Here is a 23,557-nt window from a genome sequence, read left to right as displayed (position 1 = left end):
TCAGGAACGCGATTTCGATTTCCAGGTATTTTTATTTATTTGATTTGTTTTGAATTTTCTAGTTGATTTCATAATAGAAGTTACAATAATGTTACAATTTTGGATCGCTTTTCGTATTGAAATAGATTTGCTTCTGTTGATTATGTTTGTTTCTTGTTGTTCATGGTGAAATCTGAATGAATGGAAATTTTTTGTTGTTAAGCTGTCATATAGTTTTAAGTTTAAATTGAATGAAACCTTTTTTGGTTCCATACTTTGCTTGTAGATATGGACTCTGTCATTGCAGCTGTATGTCACAATGAAGCTTCATTGTCGTTTTGTATTGGTTTAAAATCAACTCTTATGGATTTGAAGGATAATATTTTTTTAAATTGGGTTCAACTATCTCCATTCACTATTGAAATCATTCACAAATTTGGTGAGCAGCAAAAGGTACTTCAGTCTAATTATGATCTCCAATCAGCTATTGTGTTTTCTCTGTTTAACAAGTTGCCAACACTAGACTTATATGTATATCATAGAGGTGAAAGTTCAAGTTCAGTATGCCACATAGGTGCTATCTCAAGTTCATCATCCCATGGGTCAGAAGTTGTACCTGTTAATCAGCCACTAGTTACCACTGTCACTGATTATGATGACCCTAAAGTAGTCAAAGAACCGTTGAAATCCGCTCGTTGGCTAGGTTTTTTTCACAGTGTTGAACAAGTGTTTCCAGGAGGTGTGGACCAAGTGCGTCACGATTTGATGAAATATCATGCTGCAAATGGTTATGCATATAAGGTAACAAGAAACGAGAAGTTGCGGATTGCTTCTTGTTGTGCTAACAAGAAGAAGGACAAGTGTAATTGGCACATGTATGCTATTTCTTGTGACGGTGTTGAAGGAAGTCCATTTATTATCAAGGAGTTAAATAATCAGCATACTTGTGACGGTGGATTTATTAACGTTCCAAATGTATCGAAGAATCTAATAAGTTCCTTGATCAAGGATGAGATTAAACAGAACCCAAAGAAGAAGACAAAGGATATCATGGAACAAATTAGAAGAGAATATGGATTTGATATAAGTCGTTATTATGCATATGAAGGGAAGAGACATGCACTGAATATGGCATGGGGAGAGGATGAGAAGTCATTCGCTTACTTGCATTGGTATACAAAGCAATTGTCTGAAACCAATCCTGGATCCCGTGTTGTTTTGGAAACTGACGCGAGTCAAAAGTTTGTGATATTGTTCATTGCCTTCGGAGCATGTATCCGTGGATTTAATTACTGTCGTCCCTTGCTATTCATGGATGCAGCACATTTGAAGAGTAAATATCTCGGTCACATGATGGCAGCAACAAGACTAAACGGGGATAATGGTACTGTTTCTTAAACTTGTTTCTATTGGTTTCTTTTATCATTTTTTTTGATGAAACCTTTTTTCTGTCTTGTTGGTTTCATCATTTTTTTTGCTGTGTTGTTTTGACATTTTTTTCTGTTTTTTTTTTTTTTTTTGCAGGAATTTACCCTTTAGCTTATGGTGTGGTTTCATCTGAGACTGATGCGAAATGGAAATGGTTTATGGAGCAACTCAGGGATGTCGTTTCTCCTCAAAAAAAACTTACATTTGTGAGTGATCGAGGTAGTGGTTTAGTCAACCAAATCCTCGTCATTTTTCCAGGTGCGTATCATGGGTGGTGTTACTGGCACATGTCAAACAATGTTAATGCATGCTTGCCTAAGTCAGCCAAGACATATAACAATTATGTGTTGAAGTTGTTTGAAAAATGTGCATATGCGAATACACATGTAGAGTTTAAGGAGAGTTGGGATGAATTGATGTTGGTTAAAAATCGGAAGCTACAAGAATATCTTTGTAGGGCTCCACTTGATAAATGGGTTAGTTTTTTTTTCCCGGGATGTCGATATGGGGAGTTGTGCTCAAATGTTGATGAATGGTTTGGTTAAGGAAGAGAGGGAGATGCCTATTGCTGTCATGGTTGATAAAATACGGCTGAAGCTTATGGAAATGATGTGCATTCGTCGTGAAGAATGTGTGACATCGTTCGATTGGCGAGGAGTTTTGTGTCCAAAAATGGAAACTGAACTCTATAATAATAAGATGCATGGTCGTGATTACAATGTTACCAAGTCGTCTGAATTTTTGTATGAAGTTCATGCCTCATTAACACAAAGGGTTGATTTGAAAGAAAAGACATGCTCTTGCAACCACTGGAAAATCAATGGCTTCCCTTGCGCCGATGTTGTTAGATGTATAATGGGGAATGGTGAAGATCCTTATGAATATGTTGAAGACTACTTCACCGCTAAGTTCTATCGAGAGTCGTATTCAAGACCAATCCATACAGTTCCCACAGTTGAAAGGCCTGCGACAACTTCTCCCAAGTCTGTTGTTCATGGACCTAAAGTTTTGCCACAATCAGGACGTCCAAGTAAGAAGAAAAGGATTCCTAATATAAGTTCAATTCCCAAGAAGAAGATGAGAACCTGCGGTGGCTGTAATGAATTGACTACTCATAATCAAAGGACGTGCCCTAATAAGCAGACGTGAAGTCTTTTTGAGACTGATTTACTTTTAGTTTTAGTTCAGACTTCTTCTATTCTATTAGCATTTCGCATACAGTTCATAAACTTTGAGTATCTGTTTTAGTTTAGACTACAATATGCTTTAGTCTACATTTTGAGAATTCATTTTTTTCTGTTGATTTATATTCCTGTTATTGACTGTTATTGCTCATTTATATTGTATTTGACTGTTATTGCTCATTTATATTCCTGTCTTCTTGTCTACAGTAAAACATGTTGATTTCCTACTGGTATTTCACCTGCAATATGGTGGAACCCTTTTTGGTTTCATCATTTCTACTGTTATTTTGTAACCAAAATAGGTTGGATCCTTTTTTTGGTTAGATCACTGCTTTTGTGAATGCTTTTGTAATTGTCTTGGATTTTTACCTTAAACTTTTACTTTATTATGAATTATTGCCATGCCTTTGAAACATATCAATTTTTCCTGTAAACCAAGCCATGATACGACCCTTTCCCATTTGGTTTCACCTGTAATTTGGTGGAACCCTTTTTGGTTTCATCAAAATACAGATATACATAACACTATGCGCCAATATGGTTTCGGTTAAACATAATTGAAAACATTATAAACATTGTTTCCAGGTAGTTGACATTACTCTAATTGAAACCATTCATACACAATTAAAACCTTTTATAAACTATTACAAGCATTCTAATTTATAAATAGTTGATAGTATACATAACTTTGCTCTCATGCTTTCTACCCTTTATGAAATATTCTCCCCATGAGACTCTTCATGCATCAAGGAGGATCTTACACACCAGCTTTGGTCTCATCTCATGCACCTTTAGTGAAATATAATCTCCAGGAGACGACGCGATGTTTCCTTTCAAGAGGCTCTTCATGTAATAGCAAACATGAAGACCACAATCATTCCTGAAACAACCAAAAAATTGTCTCAATATTTAATATTTAAAACTGCCATAAATAAATAAATAAATAATTTTACCGAACTTCCAAACATAGGTGATGATTGTTCTAGCTTACCCCATTTATTGACAATATGATGGTGTGTGCATAGTGTATGGCGGGGGCTGAGTTGTCTACTCGTCACGGAGGAGCTTTGCTTCGTGTTGTGCAAATGCTGATATTATTCTTTGTCTCATGCTTTCAGCACTTTTCCTGCATTCTTCTTCAGTGGAAGCCAAGGAGTTGTAGTGAGAAAATTCTGCGGTTTCAGTATCAAAAGCTAGCAGTTTCCAATGGTCTACCCCATCTCCAACTGTTGTCAGCAATGGAACGAATAAAAATTGTACACTGTAGTCCATTTTGTCGATGAACGCTTCAATTGCACTACCACATCTCATTCCTAGTGAGTGACATGTCTGAAAAAATACAAGAAAACAGATTCCTAATGAGTGACAGACATACAAGTGTTTTTTTTCTTCGTAATGAGTGACATTTTTTTCTTCCTAAAGAATGAAACCAAAATTGGTTCCATCAAAATAAACTATATAACCAACAACATTTGAAACAACTATTTTCACTCATAGTTGGATTCTACAATCAGCTAGACCTACAATCACAAAACTGATCCCCCGCACATCATAAAGTGTTTAACTGAAGAGTGAGAAACAAAAGATGCAATTGGTTTCACTCAACTTTTTTTTGCTACAAAGGTTTACATTCAAAAAAGTTTAACCAAATTGATACTAAGATCTTCAAATTACAATTCGTATCCACATCCTAAGTAAAACACTCTACTCAAGATGAATGCTTCAAACTAACGGATCTTGCCCACACTTTTTGATGGAAATTTATCTAGTATGCTAGTACTAACAGATCCAACTTAGTCAAGGATTCCAAAGTCAACTAATCCAGTACACAAGAATCTTGTCATGCTTAGTAAGAATGTATGTACTAAATTAACAGTAACCAGAAATCAACTCTAACCGGAAATCTAAGAATGTATCTACTAAATTGCAAAGGAAACTTACATAGGCAAATGTGCTTAGAAACACAGCTTTCTTGTACTTCGGATTACCATCTGGTTTCAACTCTTCTTTGAGGATGTTCTTTTCCAATTTCAAGATGTAATACTCAATGATGTCTCCTCCGACGTCTCCCTTTCTCATCAACAAATCCAGCATCCTCCCAGATATTATCAGTTGGTGCTCCTTGTTCTCCCACGCCATGTAGCTGTAAAACTCAATCTAGTGAATGCTGGATCTATGAATGAAAAAAAAAGTTTTTTAGAACACATTTTTTGATGAAACCATTTTTGGTTTCAGCACTTACCTTTCAGTTTTGCTTCTGAAAAACCTGCTCACAAGGGGTCTCTGACTTTCATCGAGTACCTTCATAATTTTCATGTTCTCAACTGCTTTCAAATTCACATCCTTCACCTCATACACCTCCTCATTCTTCGCCTTCTGCTTATTCTTTTCATTAGGATTTTTTCTCCAATCGCATTTAGTTTTTGTTCTTCTCTTTTTCTCAGTTGTATAATCCCGATATTTGACTGGTTCTTACATTTTTCTTCTGTCATCCCTTAGTTTTGTAATCATATTACTCAACTTTTTCTTGGGACTGATGTTTTGAGATCCTTTCTCAACATCTTCTTTTTCACTGTCACTCTGCGTCAGTCCTAAACTGAATCCAGATTCATCGTCTTCTATATCAGCTACATCCTCTACCATTCTTACAGTTGAGTAGTAGTATATACTTTGCACCTTTGTCTTTGATGAACAACCTTGATTTGCATAAACGGATTCCATTTTCCGAATAGCATCCTCACTGTCCTCATCATATATAAACCGAGTTTCATTGTCTTCTTGTTCAATATTTTGCTTCAAAGAAGAACATTTCTTCGCCTCAGATTCGACCTGTTCGGCCACCTTGATATCCTCAATAATTTTTGGAGTAAACTCCAGACCCTCTTCTTGTTCATTCCCTGGCTTTGATGAACATTTCTTGGCCTCGAATTCGACCTGCTTGACCACCTTGATTTCCTCAAGAGTATTCGGAGTTAATTGTTCAGTCTCGTCCTCCGGTTTTGATGAAGATTTCTTCATTTCAAATTCAACCTGCTCGGCCACCTTGATTTCCTAGATAGTTTTTGGAGTCAACTCCGAAACCTCTTCTATTTCTACTCCTCCTTGTCCTTGTTCTTTATCAGACTCTTCTATTCCTTGTTGTGGTTCTGCATCTAATGAAGAGACAACATTGCCACATTTTTCTGCATCTCCAGACAGTGAAACCCTTTCTGGTTTCATCAAAACATCTTCAACAACGTTTCCAGGTACTGAAACCTTTTCTGGTTCCATCAGAAAAGCTACATAACCTTGTATAATTGCTTCACTAGGTTGAACCCTTTCTTCAACATCCTCTTGTCATGTTCCTTCATGTAGTAAATGCTCTTGTTCTGTTCCTTCATGCAGTAAATGCTTACCGGCAATATGCATCATTTCATCCTCCGACGCTGCACATTTCACCACCTGCAATACAAGGTTTAAGATACAAAATGTCACATACTAACATACAAGCAATACAATGTAAAATTACTTTGAACTAGTTTGTCAAATAAAAATGTAAAATTTATAAAAAATAAATAAAAATAACCAAGACATAAAAAAATGTAAAATTTCTATTTAATAAACAATAAGTAAAATTTGCAGATCAAATCTAACATATCAATAAAAATGTAACATTTTTCAATTCTATTATCAATAAGTAAATTCTGCAAATCTAACTAACATATCACCTCAACATCTGAAACCTTTTCTGGTTCTGAACGAACATCTTCTTTCTGGAGCAAGTCTACTTGGACTCTCTTACGCTTCCTTCTGGAGTAAGTCTTCAATGATGGTTGAAACCCAACCTCAACGTCATATTTTGCCAATATTGTTTTATCTTCTTCGGAGAGTCCATTGTTGCCAACTGGTGTAAGCTTTTCAATCACCATTCTTGCCCACCTGTATTTGGCCTCGTAAGAGTTGTCTTCAACTTGTGCAGGCACTTCATTTTCAGCAATATGGTCTGCAACATTGTCTTCAACCGGCTCTTCAGGTTCAACAGAATCTTCAACAACAATATCATCTTCATCTATGGGCTCAACCAAACGCTTCTCTTGATCATCATATTGAAGCAAGAATGACCCCTTGCGGCGACGCATATTCTTCTGCAGTACACAAGTAAAATTGGTTTCGGATAAAAATTTTGATGGAACCAAAAAAGGTTTCATCAAAAAAAAGTAAATCTTTCTCTTTTTGATGATATTAAATTTGAAATGGATTGATAGAAAAGTAAATCATCTTTACCTCAGAGTATAGATCTTTCTTGTCGGAGAAACCGTCGAAGTTTTCCAATATTTGCTGGCAGACATTGCCAAGGTTCCATCTAGCAAACCTCGGATACCTGTCGAGCCCGTCCTTCCTTTTTGCAATCATAATCATCTCTGCTACCCAATACTTCAAAAAAAAACAAGATTCAAATTAAGAATCAATATCAGATACATTATAAAAGAAATATAACTTATTAATCAAAAGAACAAAAAATAACTTACCAGCGGGTAAATTACGCAACCAACTACGTTTTCAACATCGCCATCACAATCTATTATTGACTCAAGTAGATAATCATGGAACACTTGTGGCAGACAAACCTTGTTCATATCAAATACCATATACAAGTACTTGGCAGCCATACTTCGCCCACCTTTGTTGGGGACGAATACCGACACTAATAGGAACATGACGAAAAACTTTACAAACTCGTCTGCTTTGGTTTCATCCGCTGCGTCTTTCATCATGCAACGTTGAATATCAGCTTTGAATGTCTTTTTACTTCCTTTAAAATACTGAGCGACGAATATTTTAACCTTTTTCTCCAGTTCTTCACCTATGCCCACCTCTTCATCTACTTCTACACCCTCCATCATTTGTAGACTAAAGATAATAGAGAAATGTTCTGGAATTGTCCGCAGAGTCATTTTCTTCGATCTACCTAACCTGAAACACAATGGTAGCTTACCATCTTTTCTGAATTCAAGTGATTGTAAAACCATCATGACTGCTTTTGTCTTTTTGACGAGCTCTTCTTCTTCCATTACACCATCAAAGAATGACTCAATGAAACGCCAGAATGGACATGATTTAAGAGCTAACATATGCGGTTCTTTGTTCTGTATCAACGCCTTTATGTCAGCTACTACTTTGCACAAATGATGCAACGAGAATCTATACGACTCTGTTTCTCTTTTTTTACCTGTAAGTGAAACCAAAAGTTAGGTGAATCATAGATAAAAAATAATGAAACCAATAACTAAAAATGATGCAACCAGATTTGGTTGCATCAGATAAACTAGAAATAAACACGCTAAACAGAGAACACAACAATAAGAGATTTAGTTGCAAATTATTTTTTAGATAAGATATGTGTTCGCAAACTCCAGAAAGAAAGAAAAAGAGGACAAAGATCTAAGAAAACTGATAAGTTATGTTTTGTTCGCCTCCTTACACAACAATAAGAGCTAAAGCGGTTCATAACTCCATATACATCATTCTCATATACATCATCCTAGAACCTTAGTTATGTCACAAAATTTTGATTTTCAAAGTAAATAGGCACGCTGCATAAGTAGGTTTATCAGGCAAATTTCTATTACTTAAAACAAACATATGGTTATTGATGAAACTAAAGTACAAATGGTGTAACCAAATATAGTTACATGAAACAAACTCTTGGTAACCAAATATAGTTTCATCACTTTTTCATTTGAATGACGTTTGTTGATGTTTGTTGTAAAATCAAAAGTGATGAAACCAAAAAATATTTTATCAGAAAAGCCAGAATATACCTTAGCAAGCATCATCAGTTATAGTGGAACCAATTTAACAATTGGAACATGATGAAACCAAATCTGGTTTCATCAAAAAAGCAGATTATACCTTAGTAATACCAGTAGCACCAAACCATACCCATCAAAAGATTATAAAATCATATATTGATGAAGATGATGGAAACCAGATTTGGTTTCATCAAAGAAACCATTGAAGTAAAAAAAATCTACTATGAAACTACAGAAACCTATGTATGAAATCAGCAGATGAAACCGAAGATTCATAATCGAATTTCTACAGAACTTAAGATTCAAAAAGTGATCAAACCAAGTGATGAAACCAAGCAGATGACTATGAATCGAAATTCTACAGAACCTAAGATTCATAATCTCGAATTAGGTGAAACAACATCAAAATGAAATCAGTAAAGAGAACATATGAAGAACAATAAAACTAGGTTTACCTTTTGTTGATCTTTTTACAACCACTTTCCTAATAGGTTTCCTCTTTTCATCTTTCTTTTTCTCTTGCTTCTTCGCCATTTTCTTCTTCGCCTAATTTATTAAGAACATAAAACTAGGTCAAAATAAAATGAAACTTCAACCTAATTTCCTTTCGAGGAAGGTTAGACTTCTTTATTACGAGTTCGATTAACTGTTTTCTGTAGCAAGAAGATGAAGGAATCAAAAATGGTTTCAGATTTGGTTTCTGAGGGAAGTTTTTGATAGTTTTTGAGTGAAAAGAAGTGTCGGTTAATCGAATAGGGAAGAAAATAGAAGGTGTAGGGAAATAGACGGAAGGGTTATTTAGTCAGTTTAGGTAAAATGGGGTAAATGTGTTGGTTTTGTTTTGTTGGGTCTATTTTAGCTCGATAAGGATCCCAAAGATGTTATAACGCGCGCGTTAATAAATATATGTAGATAATCTTGAATTTGTGTAGAAAATATATACAGAAAAATGAATTTGTTGTAAATAGGGAGGGGAAATATGACAGTTATTTGGTTGTTGCAAAACGACCGTTGCCACATCAACTTGGTACGTTCGAATCAGGTTGAGACGAGTTTCGCTCAATCTACTACGACCGCACCAATTTGAAACGGGTATATTTTATCTTGGTAACCAGTTTTCCCACTGCATAGAAGTGAATGAGGTTCTACTATATATATCGCATAATATCTGCATCGGATAAACTTGTGGGAATAAAGAATGGGTTTGGAGAGCGGGTGACAATGGGAGGAAGAATAAGGTTTTACGTATTTGAATAAGTTGAAATCTTGTTAATGATCTACTCATCGGGGCCATAATATTATACATGCAGTCAAAACCATACGTATTAACAATGTTATGATATTCAAATAACTATTCCTTTCATGAAACCCCCCTCGATCACGAGTAAATATAATTTTGGCATCCCCTATTATACGCTGAGCAAAGCAAGCACATGTTTTGTGTCAGTACCCTGTTCTTTTTCTCCTTAAAATTACCACAATATAATTGGGACTTGGGAGAACTTGAGAGAGAAGATACCCTTTTTGAGAACAAGAGTAATGGCGGTACTAGCTAAGTAGATAACCACTAGTATATTACTAGTAGTATACTTCTTGGAAACGATGGGAATCTAGACAAACACCGATTATTGTGATTGGTTCGATCAACGGGAAAAAGAAATAGATCGGGTGTTTTGTGGAGTCCTGTGGACGGTGGATCATCCGGCAGAATTCAGGAATGCCGGGACTCCTACTTTGAACCTTGGATACTTGGAACGTAAAAAAATCTAGGTGAGTTGGTTCGATTGGTCAAGGGTTGGTAGAACTCGCCTTGCCACGCACGAGTAAGGGCAAATAACTGAACTTTGTTGTTGGAAATAACAATGACCCCACATTACTCATAGTCTCATGAGTCCATACTCCAGTCAGAAGAGAAAGAAAATATAATAATAACTGAAAAGAAGGAAATGGTCCCAGACGGACAACAGCAAAGTTAATAAATCCAAGTCACGAAACAAAGAAAAGAACCGGACAGAGAGAGATAAAGCCTTGAATTTATTGAAGCTAGCAGTTAAGTGTTACACTAACGTTTTTCAGTCGTTCTCCTTGGTGGTGCAATGCTGCTCTGGCACAGGAGAGCCTCCCTGGGCCAGCATCTTATTTTTATATAAAAATGAAAAAAATGATAATATATCTTTGAGAACAGGGGAATATTATCGTCTGGTTTCACAGTGTTTACTTAGAGATCTACAAAATAAAATGTGTTAGTTGAAGATTAGTGTTTCTTGCTCCTAAGGAATTGCCAAAATGTTATAGAACTAGAAGACTAGCTCTTGTGCATGTTTGCTGCAAGATGACCCAACCCCCCCCCCACCCCCCAACCTCTGAAAGTCCCAAATGAGCAAACAAGCAAGTGGGTATGGGACGAGTCACGGCCTCATGGGGATTTACAGTAAAAAAAGCCGTATTACCGACTTTCCTTGTATTCTCTCTCACACTCTCACAGTCTCTTTTACTCTCACTGACTCTATCTGTATTTTCTACTTTGGACCCCATACTCTTTCTTTTTTCATTCATTTCCCACTTCACTCAAACTCAAAAATCACTCTCATCACTGACTTTCTCTGATCAAACAAACCACTCTTGCATACTCTCCCATAATAATACTCCTCTCCTACAAGCAAAGCAATCTGAATAAATAACAAGAGTGTGAAAAGAAAAGAAGAAATCAGAACAAAAACCCTTTCTTTCACTCATATATATCATTGAGATTACAGGGTTTTTTTCTTCAACATTGTGGGGGTGGTAGAGTTATTGAATGAACAATGGAGCAACAAGAAACAACAAAAGCACCAGAATACTTCACTACTACAACTACAACAACAGAAGTAGTATCAATACCAGTAACACCAAGAATGTCTACACCTGAAGGATTAACACCATCAGGTACAAGATCACCAAATAGTAGAAGACCCATGATGAAATCATCTTCAAATGCATGGACTCCTACATCTTTGATTTCACCAAGATTTTTAAGTCCTATTGGTACTCCAATGAAGAAGGTTTATATAAATATGAAGAGTTATTTGGAAGAAGTAGGCCATCTTACTAAACTTAACTCTCAAGATGCTTGGTTACCCATTACTGAATCTAGAAATGGTAATGCTCATTATGCTGCTTTTCATAATCTTAATGCTGGTATTGGTTTTCAAGCTCTTCTCCTGCCTGTTGCCTTCTCTTATCTTGGATGGTATGTTCTCCATCTCTATCTCTTGAGATTTCTCTTTAATTAGTTCCAGTACTGATCTTGATAATGGGGTTTATCAAAATTAATTTTTGAGTTAAGTTTTGTACTTTAAGTGATTTTCTTTTATTTTAGAAGATTCATGGCATCAGATTCAACTTTTCCTTTAATCAATAGAAATGGGTTTCTAGTACTTAGAATTTCTTCTCATGCATTTAAACTTTACCTTTGAATTTTTGGAAGGGGTTCTTCTATTCTGTACCTGATTTTTAAGTTTCAAATGTTAAGTGAAGATCATAAATAGTTCATTAATTTTCTGTTTCTGTTTTTGTGTATTGAATATGTCATTCATGATACCTGTGGGTCTATCTATCTCTATTAGTACTGTTCTTGAGTGTCTAAATGTTCACTGTTCTTTTCTATCTAGGCTTTTTCTGTTTGTCTTGTTGCGCTTGTTTATTATATTTATGTTTCTTTTGAAACTGTAGCTCTAGTGCTTCTTGATGTGCCTGAAATGGATTGCTTGTCAATTGTCAAGCAATCTTGGGTTGTACCTTTTCTGTCTACAACATTTCAACTTTTTCATTCAGTCATATCATCAACTTCAGTGTGAAAATGATTTACTAGTCCAGTAAATTTATCAGTCTCCATCACTTAGCAAAACGTGTGTTGCTGCCATAAAACTGTTCATCCATATTCCTAAAAGCAATTAGCTATAATCATTTACTTTAGCACCTAATAAGCATAATTTATTTGGAAATGGCAAATGTTGCAGGAGTTGGGGGATGATATCGTTGACAATCGCGTATGTTTGGCAACTTTATACTTTGTGGATACTAGTCCAACTACATGAAGCAGTACCTGGGAAGAGATACAATAGATATGTAGAGCTTGCTCAAGCTGCATTTGGTGAGACTATTAACATTCTCCGCATTTCTTTTTGTTGATCCCTGAATCTGAATTCAGTATTCTTCTTGATTAGTTCCAGTCCAACTATATTGTACTCCAGTTTTTATTGCTTTCTCTCATAGTGTTGTTGTTGCATTTTTAAGGAGAAAGGTTGGGTTTATGGCTTGCTTTGTTTCCAACAATTTATTTATCGGCTGGAACTGCAACTGCACTTATTCTTATTGGAGGAGAAACCATGAAGCTCTTCTTCCAGATAGTGTGTGGCCCCCTTTGCACCACAAATCCTCTTACAACCATTGAATGGTATTTGGTTTTCACTACGCTGTGTGTCGTTCTATCTCAACTTCCAAACCTCAATTCGATTGCAGGGTTGTCGTTAATAGGAGCAGTGACAGCTATTACTTACTCCACCATGGTTTGGGTTCTCTCTGTTAGCCAACCTAGACCACCATCCCTCTCATACCAACCCCTTTCATCTCCTTCTTTCTCTACTTCAGTATTTTCAGTCATGAATGCACTTGGAATTGTAGCATTTGCCTTCAGAGGCCATAATCTCGCTCTGGAAATTCAGGTATAAACTCTTATTGAATTAGGACTACATCAAATTTCCAATGTCTCTGGTAAATATATAAACTGTTATTTTCTCTTTTTTACTGATATATTGGCCATACTTTGCACTGTTTTCCTTGTTGGGAGAGTAGTGATCAATTCTATGCTGTATTTTTACTGATATATTGGCCAACAAAGGCATTAACGAAGTTATGTTGGTTTTCAGTCAACAATGCCATCTACTTTTAAGCACCCAGCACATGTCCCTATGTGGAGAGGAGCCAAGATTGCCTATTGGTTGATCGCCATGTGTGTGTTCCCTGTCTCCATCGGAGGCTTTTGGGCCTACGGAAACCTTGTAAGTTCATTTATCTTGCAACTTCCTTCCTGATTTTGTCAGATTTACCAAGTATTTCAATATATGCCTGGGGTGCATCAATTCCCCAAGTTCATTTTTCTGTATTCTGTGTACATAAGTCCCCAAATTCACATGAATCTGCTGGCTACACCCAGGCAAAATATGTTTGCTACAAACATAGCTGTACTTATATTATAATTATGCTGGAAGATGATTGAATTCAGTTGTAGGAGAGACATTACGAAACTTTGTATAATCTAACTAATGGCCAACTGAAGTTTTCATCTATTGATGATATATGCTTTAAATTACTTTGTGACTCGGTGCGTCTACCTAAACCAAAACTTTGATGTTTCTGTAGATGCCTGCAGGAGGGATCCTAAATGCGTTATACGTATTTCACAGCCAAGATATTCCACGAGTGCTACTTGCAGCAACTTTCCTGTTAGTTGTATTCAACTGCCTCAGTAGCTTCCAGATTTATTCCATGCCTGTTTTCGACAGTTTCGAAGCTGGTTACACTAGTCGTACAAACCGTCCTTGCTCACTCTGGGTCCGATCCGGTTTCAGAATCTTCTATGGCTTCATTTCATTCTTCATTGGGATAGCTCTCCCATTTCTCTCCAGCATAGCCGGTTTAATGGGCGGTCTCACTCTTCCTGTCACCTTTGCTTACCCATGCTTCATGTGGATTCTGATAAAGAAGCCTCAAAAGTTCAGCTTTAATTGGTATTTCAACTGGACTCTTGGTTGGCTGGGCGTTGCTTTTAGCCTGGCTTTCTCGATAGGCGGTGTCTGGAGTATGGTCAACAGTGGAATGAAGCTTAAATTCTTTAAGCCCAACTAACCAAAGGCTTAAAGCTCAACTCAATATGGTTGATCCACATATAATAATAATATTCATATAGAAGGATTGTTAGTTGTGTTTCTGTATTAGATCTGTGAACTAAACTTGTAATAGTCTAGTCTGAGATTTCCATGTTAAATCATTATGGTATATCCACATTGATTATGTTCTAACAAAGTTCTTTCTTCTTGTTACCAAAGTTTGTTATACGAACTGCCGAGAATGTTAGGTGCTAAGTATTGACCAATGTGACTGACTACTCTACCAGGCAGTCATGCATATCCGTCAGTCAGATGACCGAAAGATAAAAGACTCGAGCATTCTTTGATCCCCTCACCCACCTCTCTAGTCCTTTCAAATGTGTCTCCGGTCTCTATAACCGGTTCTGAGTATCTGTTCAAGCACAGCACTGTTGATCAAACGACAATGTCCTGCATTTCTTTCCAAAGACACAATCACTACAAAGAGGAAAAACATAGTGAACTCTCTCCTTCCTGTTTCACATCACTTACCAGGTAGATACAGCTCACAAGTATGATAAATTTCACTACTAGTACTTGTTTCAGGTTAATCAAAGATTCCCATCAAGCAAAAGATTTTTGACAGACAATGCTACTTTGTTGTTTTTCAGCTTTTACTTTTGGACAAAGATATGAAAAAAGATGGAACCTGGAAGGCTTTCACAGTACTAAAAAGTCTGAAAACAATTTTGCACTCCATAAAAAGGCACTTATGGGTGAACCCTGAAAAAAGCAAAGAAGAGAAATGTGTCTTAACCCCAGTGCCCAAGATTCAGTTCTCAGTAAGAATACAAGCACAAAAATACCAACTTTAAGATATAAATCTAGACAGTGAAAGACCCTACTCCCACGCCCCCCGCCTGAATTACACTTTAATAAGGAACATTAGTAGTAGTACTGCAGTTGTCAGTGATGTGCAGGTCATGGAACATTTTGCTCCCAACTGTGCTAGACATCAACTATTTCCTCCTGCTCACCTTTACATTCCTGGTATGAGGAGATCATCTAGGATGCTATCTTAAACACGGGAATGCGTGGTTCAAAGGTTCACGTGAAGAAAATATCAGTTATCTTAACATAGTTACATTATCAAGTCATTAGCTACAAATTCACTCTTAAACCACAAGGAGAAAAGTGTATTAGCATAACTTAGTTTGACAATTCTAGAGCTGTGAATGACAATCAATAGTTGGTTAACTTCATCAATTTGAGTTAAATTCGAAGTAACCATCATTTGCATATGAATCTTGCTATTTGAAGCAAAGTTGAGAGATCAAAAAAGACCGAAAAGCATTAAAGTATGAGATCCTGGATGGGACCAACACTCGATGGAAAGGGTGTCGTTTCGATATGTTCATGCGTCTGTTTTGGTTTAAAATATAATTACTTTTCCAGATATGCAAAAAAGGGGGTTTATTCAGCTTTTCTAATAGAGTAATAAAGGAACCAAATGAGGCCAGGTGACTGAAATCTGAGGAAATGCTATATATAGACTATAGTCAATATCCATAGCTGAGGAGTAAACAACTTCTATAACTACAATAGCAAGCGTAGCATTTAGAAGAGTTTCTTTAGGTAGACTTTCTATATCCAAAACAGAATACAGAGAGATAAGCTAGAGAAGAATGGAGGGTGAGTTAAAGTATGACATGGGTTTATGGTATATTCCATCTCTTGCACACTGGAGATGGTCTTTCTAATGGTACAGTCCATGTTCATTGGTGTGCAAGGGATAGAATAAGTCATCTATTTATGCAGTTCTACATATGAAGCAATAACTAGAATGGTATTGTTGGGATCTGAAAAACCTCTGTGATTTTTAAGCCCTTTTAAAGGTGAAGGAACTTTTATCTCTTTTTCTTTCTTTCTTTTTTCTTGTAAAGCTTCAAACAGGTAGTTGCAGTGTTGAAATCTAAAGGAAGTATGAGCAGGAGAGATTTTGATGAGTTATAGTGTTTTCCTGTCATGACTCATGTGTGCATACAGTGTCAATGATGCAAGAATAAGATTTCGAGATCATCAGCGAAAACTTGAGGTCATGCAATGCACAATGCCAACCCTTCCGATCAATGTTATGCTCTGAGCAATAGGTCATCGTGATTATCACAGAAACTAAGTGTAAATGTGGCACCATGTTGGTTTTATCTTGGCAACTGAATTGGATCCCGAGATTCTGCAGGGGTTGAGCTTAGCAAGGAACATAGTTGCTTCAATTCTGGGTTCAATTTAAGAATATCTCAAGAATAAAACTTTATGCATCTTTTTGTTGTTGTTACCACAGATATTATAATCACAAAATCAAAACTGTTGTTTGAATCAAATTGGGGAACTTATATTTGTTTGTAGAAACCATCAGAAAATTTCTAGATTTCGTGATTTTTGTAAGCAATTACAGGTCCACTACTCCAAGGCATTCTCTAGAAGAGTGGGGCATCTAGCAGCGCTCCACACCCCCAAAAGGCAAGGGATGAAAACAATTCTGACTAAGAAAGTTGAACAAATGTATTAGCTATGAATATGTGAACCACAGTTATGCAAACAGACGCCTTAACCAAGCTGACATTCCATCTCAAACTTTCTTATGGAAATTTCACACTAATAAAAAATAAAACACCTGTATGTCATAATATCTTAGAACTCATTATTGATTTTCAGAACGAGGAAATGCCTCCTTCAAGTTAGTTTGTAACTTTAAATTCAAACAGAGTGAAGTGTTGTGGTATAGAAAATGATTCACTCACAAATGCCTGTGTTGAAGTGTAACTATTTACAAATCATAATCTAAGCTAAAACAACAAGAGTAAGTTACTGAATTACTGAATCTCAAGCACTGGGCATGGAGGAAGAGATGACCACAAATTCCAAGAACTGAAGCCCTTCCTGAATTTTGTCTAAAGCAGTAGCCTGGTCAGCATGAAGATGATCAGAGATGGCATCAGCTTTCTCCTGCACTGAAGTTTGTGGAAGGCCATCATGAGCATTAGCAGTTGCACCTTTTATCGCAGCTTGGTAGGCTTCGACTACATCGGATATACCTGTGAGAAAGCAAAAACATGTAATCTGTAAATACAAACAAACAAAAATTATTTTTCATACTTGAGATGATAACAGGGAGCATGCACTATAGTTTACCCGTGATAAAACTATTTGATACCAATTCAACATCTCCTGCCATTGACTGTGCTTTTGAACTGATGAGCTTGGCTCTTTCAACAGAATCCTCTGGCCATTCAATCTTCATATCTTCCTGCTCCGTTTCTTCATTTTGTGCTTTATTTGCACTTGAGATAATAGATTTTCCAAGCATGAAAAGCTGAGTAACAGCAGAACAGCATAACTCTGAGAGTCTCTGCATGAAAGACATAAAATTAGTGCTCTACAGTGTAATAGGGCCTCAAAAACTCTAAAGGCAAAAAGATGCAAAACATTGTGACAATTGCCCATACATGGACTCCCTCAGAATGAATTCCCTCAAGTCTACCAGCAGTTCGCTGTATTATTTCATTTGCAGCTATCCCAGCTAGGCTAGTTGCAAAACTGCAAAAATTCAAGAGGATGTGTCAGGAACAGCAACAAAAGCAAACAAGGTATAACATCCCATCTCCAGAACAATATAACCTCTATTTATAACTCTGTTCAGACCTCGATGTTTGAAAAAACTTGAATCATAAAACAAGCAAGAAACATGCTAGGAGGCATATCTCATGTAGTACTTAATATCCTGAGTTTAGAAGCAAGATGCTGAAACAGCCCTACTATAGAGCAGCATTTGCAGGGAGCTCTCTGATAAACCAGACATGTGCCTACCACTACTTGTTCCGTTTCGTAAGGGAAAATCTTGATGAAGTACGGGATCCCCTGGCATGCATGATACACATTTTACCTAAATATACAGAAAACCAAACAATTTAGACAGTAAGTCATTACCCAGCAGCCATATCGGCAGCCTTACTGACACTTGCATCACGTAAACTTTTCATCTCATCGCCAGATCCCTCGACGGTCTCAACTTTCTTCCCCTTGTCAGAATCATCACCTTCAGTACTTAAACTGAATATCTGTTGAACCTGTTTAAGCTTTCCTTCATAGAAAGATTTCTGCTCTGCTGATAATTTTGCTTTCCTCCTGTTAAATAACAATGTATAATGACTGGATAACGCCTCAAGTTCCTGCAAATTTATCCCAATTCAACACCTTGAAAATACATACATAGAAATTGTTGCAGCAACAAATCATTTAAGCTAATAAAGAAGGGTACCTCCAACTGCTCAGGACCTCCATAGATATAGAAACATCGATCAAATGAAACTTCCTCGAAAAGCTGCTCTTCGTCTGCTTGCTGCTCAGCTTCGGGATTCTTATCAACTTCCATACCAGTCTCTGTAATAAGTAGATCCATAGTCTCCTTACCCACTCGCTCAAGCACTTGTATGCCCTTTGAGGTTAATGCTTTTCCACTCTGTAACAGGATGGTAAGAATAAGAACCTCAACAGGATCGCTAATAGGAAAGAAATGAGCCAAATGCCCACCTCTATTAGAGATGGAGCAACAGAACCAGGTGTTGCAGGTAGACCGGTATGCTGAATGGATTCTGCAATGTTTGCAGCAGAGCTCTCTAACCTGAAATATCAGGCATTAAATAATTAACAAAAGAGCAACCCATGAGGCACAAAACGATTATGTGAAGAAATTAATCAATGTAAGAAAGAAGTTCTTACAATTAGGGAACTTGTATAACACTGTAAGTGTGATACTGAGTCCTTTCCAACTCAGTATAACAAAGTAAATAAATAACAAACTTATCCAGATATAATGCATACATACTTATGGACGAACTGTGAGCCTCCTTTCCATGCATTGCCAAATGCTTGCCATGCTCCAGAAGCAAAATTCTCCACCGAGCTGTCAAGAACCTTAAGACCCTGCACATGAACCAGCATCATGCAGAAATGTTAACATGCACATACCTTATGAATGGATTAGATACGCGCAAATAATTCAGAACCTGTTGCCTTTATAAATATATATATATATTTTAAAAGCTCAATTGTGAAAAGTAAGAAAAGAAATGTGAAGAAAAGCCTACTTGACCCAAGAGAGAATCTTCGCTGGCCTTCTCCAATTTATCTAGAGCAGACTTTCGCCGCTTATCATCATCGTCATCAGTATCTTCTGCAGGTGTTGGATCATCAGACTCATCTTCCTCCTTCAAGGGTTCTGTGTCATCAGATGATTGCATATCTTCTCCGATACTCTTAGCCATGGCAGCTGCCTGATCCACAAAACAGTATAAATTATATAACTACCCTTCGACTGTAAAATAAAGTTTTACAAAGCTTTAATTAGACCACAAGACTACTACACTAATTTAAAGTGTGACATGCACAATCCACCAGAATGATATCTCATAAGTAAGAGATGTATGAATGCATGCCTAATCATCATCAATAAAACCATAACCCTTTCATAATTATTTGTTATCTTCTTAAGGAAATTTAATAAACATAGTAATAACAGGGGGAATATTTCAAATTAATAGGTATACCTAAACTACTTGAAATCAATAGTTCATCATCCAAATCAATCAAAACAGTGGAGTTAAATGACACAAAACACTGCATAATTAAATGCAACCAAACATCATCTGTCATTCCCAGATAAGATTAACAACACTACCTTTTTCAATTAAAACCTTAAATCTAAAGAGCAGATCTAAAACTCAAACCTATCACAAGTTTAATACTAATTTCAAAGTAATGTGTTGCATTGAGTTTCCAAAATTTGCAATTTACAAACCCTAAAATTTAGGACTGAAAAACCCAAAAGAAATAAAGAATACATACATTGCGAGTAATCTCTTCAGCTGCAACAGCAGCAGCTTTCTGAAGATCTGATAAAACAGAAAATGGAGAAATTCCCCAACCTCCCCAACCACCTCCTCCTCCGCTGACTTCTTCTTTTTTCTCTGCAACTTCTGGTTCTTTCTTAACCGGTGGTGATTGATTATTTTCCTCCATTAAATAGAACTCGAGATTATTCTTCTTCAACTTCCTTTTGAAATTCTCACACACAAAATCGAAATGTAAAAACCCTAATTCCTAAATGTATCAGTCCGTCTCTATCTTTAAAAGTAAAATCAGTTACGAGTCAGCAACCCTGATTCCCTAGAGTCTACTTCAAGTTTCAAGTTCATTACGTTTTCTAAACCTTCTCTTTTCGTATTGGCACCCCTCTAGTCTCAAGTCTTATTATTATTTATTAACTTTTAACGGGTGAAAGGTATTTTGAACACTTGGATACTGAGCATGGCACCTGCTCCATGCCCATGAGCTGCATTGGTCGGTGGTTGTTGTACCCATCTTTTACTCTAGTTATTGGCGACCCTGACTTGGCCGGGAGATTTTGACTAAAAGTCAAGATGTTTAAGTTTTCGTTTTTTCTTCAATTTTTGATTTTTTTCCGGTGATTTCTTTATCATGGTTGATGATGGAGGTCCTGTGAGTTTTTTAGAGGATGTACCTCTACCTAAATCCTGCCCTTCAGGTAGAGGGATCTGGTGCGGGAGCCTGTCAATCTGGTACTTCTAAGATTTTTAAGTCAAAAATATTGTTTGGTCTGAGTTTTTTGTGAAGAAGAAGGAGTTGATTCCTGATTCTTCTCTTAAGTTTGAAGACCTTGGAAAGGTTGATGGTAAAAGGGTTGTTGATATTGTTTTCGATGATGTTGAAGAGAATTTGGATCATTGTAAAGACCTGGTTATTGGAGCTCTTGTTGACCTGGTGAAAAACACTTTGCAAAGAGCTTTGAGAGTTAAAGGGGCTATGCATATGACTATTCATGACGAGTATCTCTATGTTTTCGAATTTGAGGATGAATCAAATCGTTTAACTGCTATTGAATATGTACATGTTTATATATCACAACAATTGTTTTTTGTCCGTCCATGGCATGCTCTGATTGAACAAGAGATTGCAGAGATGAAATATGTACCTAGTTGGGTAAATTTGAGGAGAATTATGTTACATATGTGGAATGGTAAGACAATTTCTAAAATTACAAGTTTAGTTGGTAAGCCGATTATGATGGATAAGCTCACAGCTATTAGGGCTAGAATGAGTTTTGTTAGGGTGTCAGTTGAGATTGCTTTGGATTGTGATTATCCTTCATTTGTTCCTGTTTACTATGAAGGGAAGCATATTGTAGATGTAGAGGTGGAGTATGTAGAATACTTAACCTTGGTTCCACATATGTTCCTGCTAGACCAATGATCCAAGTGTCTAACCATATCATAACCTTGGTTCCACATCTAACAACCCTGAAACACATGTTTTTGCATAATTTCTAAGCAAAAAAAAAAACTTCTCCAAACCCAAGAACTATTTTCTTTCAATTCACTAAGATGCAAAAAAAAAACTAGTATTTCTAGAATACTTAGCTTTAAGAACTTTCCCTACAAGTTTATCAGAATTATTATAAATTTTCCAAGCTAATTTACTCAATAAGGCACACTTGAAAGTCTCTAAGTTCCTAAACCCTAAACCCCCTAAAGCTTTAGGATTGCATAGATTTAACCAAGCAATATGACATATTCCCATGTTATTACTATGACCCTACTAGAAGTTTTTTTTGCAAGGAGTCCATCTTGTTGATTAAAGTTTTTGGTATTTTAAAACTTCCTATTTTATGGGAAGGAAGAGAATTTAGCACATACTTAATCATAATTGATCGACTGTCATGATTAAGAGTTTTTCCATTCCAATTTTCCTAGCTTCAAAGGATTGGAGAATAGGTGAAAAGGAAGAGTTTTGTTGTGACCTAGTAAAAGAGACACTCCAAGATATTTTTCAGAGTCCTTCTTCATGGGCATGTTAAGAGAGCTTTAGCAGGGTCCTTAAACGCTAGACTTTCGGAAATTTAATAACTGACCTGAGCAGCAGCCAAAGTTCTCTAAGACGTTCAAAATACCTCTAACATTATGCATATTTTCTTTGACAAAGATCAATATGTCATCTGCAAAAAGAAGATGTGTGAGATAACATGGGTACCGCTAGCTTCTTTTACACCTGCAATTTTATTATTAAGCTCAGCAACATGTATACTTCTAGAAAGATACTCCATGACAATTATGAAGATATAAGGGGATAAAGGATCCCCTTGTCTAATTCCTTTAATATTATAAAATTCATTAGAGGGAGACTCATTCAAAAGAACAAAAGATACATTGACTAATAATTTGAAAAAATTATAACATAAACTAAATTTCTGAAGAATTCCTTGAAGAAAATATCACTTTAATCTATTAAAAGCTTTGGATAAGTCTAAATTAATTGTCATATTACCACTAAAACCTTCTTTATGTTCATACTATGATTTAATTCATGAGCAATTATAATGTTATGATGGATTGATCTACAAAGCACAAAAGCTACTTGATAGGGTGATATAAGATTCTCGAGAAGAGGCCTCAACCCATTAGAAATGATCTTCGACACAATTTTATAGGTTGTGTTACATAAAACTAAAAGTCTATAGTCCACATGAGACTTAGTTTCACTAGTTTAGGGATAAAGGAAACATATGTCTTGTTTATTTTGGAAAACCAGAAGCAAACAAATCTTGCACTATATTCACCACATCCTTACCAACTACATGCTACTGATTTTAATAGAAACCATCCTGAAAATCATCAGGCCCCGGAGAACTCCAGGCATTCATACCTTTAACCACAGACAAAATCTCTTTACTAGTAGGAATTCTAGTGAGCATATCATTAGTATCATCACTAATCCCGATAGGAATAACATCAAAACAGGAATCAGTGAAAGGGGGATTAGAAGCAGAACTCACTTTACTAAAATGTAAAGTAAGAAAATTATAAATAGAATCCTTATCGTTGTGCCAAACTCCATTATCATCATATAAAACATAAATGTTGTTCCTGAACATTCTTCTATTGGCCAAAGCATGAAAGTATTTAGAATTATTATCACTATCTTTGATAAACTTATCCCTAGATTTATGTCTGTAAAACTCAGTTTGCATGCTTAGCCAATTTTCTAAGTCCTTGGTCAAAGCCATAACCCTATCATGCTCACTACTAAAGGGAATTTTATGTTGTACTCTAGAAAATTGGCCTTGAATCTATCTATATTCTGTTTTATATCACCAAATTTCAATTTGTTCCATTGAGAGAGTCTGATTCTAATGTTCTCTTCCTTGGTAGTGATATAGGCAGCCAAAAAGCCTTCCCTTCCTCCGTGACAGAAT

General features: G+C 36.3%; 3 protein-coding genes across 3 annotated transcripts; 2 read left to right on the top strand and 1 right to left on the bottom strand.

Annotated features, from left to right (window-relative positions):
- Positions 1-267: 267 nt before the first annotated feature.
- Positions 268-2,556, top strand: LOC113291509. Its single transcript, XM_026541034.1, has 3 exons — positions 268-1,363; positions 1,504-1,883; positions 1,954-2,556. The coding sequence occupies exons 1-3, from the start codon at positions 268-270 to the stop codon at positions 2,554-2,556; spliced, it is 2,079 nt and encodes a 692-aa protein (XP_026396819.1).
- An 8,331-nt stretch (positions 2,557-10,887) lies between these two features.
- Positions 10,888-14,440, top strand: LOC113286203 (lysine histidine transporter-like 8). The gene is made up of 5 exons (XM_026534886.1): positions 10,888-11,612; positions 12,382-12,515; positions 12,659-13,086; positions 13,291-13,422; positions 13,784-14,440. The coding sequence occupies exons 1-5, from the start codon at positions 11,188-11,190 to the stop codon at positions 14,267-14,269; spliced, it is 1,605 nt and encodes a 534-aa protein (XP_026390671.1). The 5' UTR covers positions 10,888-11,187; the 3' UTR covers positions 14,270-14,440.
- Positions 14,441-16,908: 2,468 nt separating this feature from the next.
- LOC113289359 lies at positions 16,909-20,503 on the bottom strand. Its single transcript, XM_026538597.1, has 9 exons — positions 20,134-20,503; positions 19,377-19,562; positions 19,115-19,212; positions 18,820-18,910; positions 18,548-18,748; positions 18,217-18,458; positions 17,736-17,826; positions 17,422-17,638; positions 16,909-17,324 (listed from the first exon to the last, which is right to left on the bottom strand). Exons 1-9 carry the CDS (start codon positions 20,305-20,307, stop codon positions 17,113-17,115), a joined length of 1,512 nt encoding a protein of 503 aa, XP_026394382.1. The 5' UTR covers positions 20,308-20,503; the 3' UTR covers positions 16,909-17,112.
- Positions 20,504-23,557: the final 3,054 nt, after the last annotated feature.

The sequence above is a fragment of the Papaver somniferum genome, chromosome 6, assembly GCF_003573695.1.
Source record: "Papaver somniferum cultivar HN1 chromosome 6, ASM357369v1, whole genome shotgun sequence".
Classification (NCBI taxonomy): Eukaryota; Viridiplantae; Streptophyta; class Magnoliopsida; order Ranunculales; family Papaveraceae; genus Papaver; species Papaver somniferum.
The sequence above is the reverse complement of the archived record's forward strand: the minus strand, read 5'-3'. Positions and strand labels throughout refer to the sequence as shown.

What these genes read in the sequence shown, in the direction of transcription:
- LOC113291509 (XM_026541034.1), top strand. Translation starts at nt 268, where the DNA reads ATGGACTCTGTCATTGCAGCTGTATGTCACAATGAAGCTTCATTGTCG. An exon ending in AAGACTAAACGGGGATAATG is followed by an intron (nt 1,364 to 1,503) that starts GTACTGTTTCTT and finishes TTTTTTTTGCAG; the next exon opens with GAATTTACCCTTTAGCTTAT. An exon ending in GGGCTCCACTTGATAAATGG is followed by an intron (nt 1,884 to 1,953) that starts GTTAGTTTTTTT and finishes GGTTTGGTTAAG; the next exon opens with GAAGAGAGGGAGATGCCTAT.
- LOC113286203 (XM_026534886.1), top strand. Translation starts at nt 11,188, where the DNA reads ATGGAGCAACAAGAAACAACAAAAGCACCAGAATACTTCACTACTACA. An exon ending in ATCTCGCTCTGGAAATTCAG is followed by an intron (nt 13,087 to 13,290) that starts GTATAAACTCTT and finishes GTTGGTTTTCAG; the next exon opens with TCAACAATGCCATCTACTTT. An exon ending in TTTGGGCCTACGGAAACCTT is followed by an intron (nt 13,423 to 13,783) that starts GTAAGTTCATTT and finishes ATGTTTCTGTAG; the next exon opens with ATGCCTGCAGGAGGGATCCT.
- LOC113289359 (XM_026538597.1), bottom strand. Translation starts at nt 20,307, where the DNA reads ATGGAGGAAAATAATCAATCACCACCGGTTAAGAAAGAACCAGAAGTT. An exon ending in TTGCTCCATCTCTAATAGAG is followed by an intron (nt 18,749 to 18,819) that starts GTGGGCATTTGG and finishes ATCCTGTTACAG; the next exon opens with AGTGGAAAAGCATTAACCTC. An exon ending in ATCAAATAGTTTTATCACGG is followed by an intron (nt 17,325 to 17,421) that starts GTAAACTATAGT and finishes GCTTTCTCACAG; the next exon opens with GTATATCCGATGTAGTCGAA.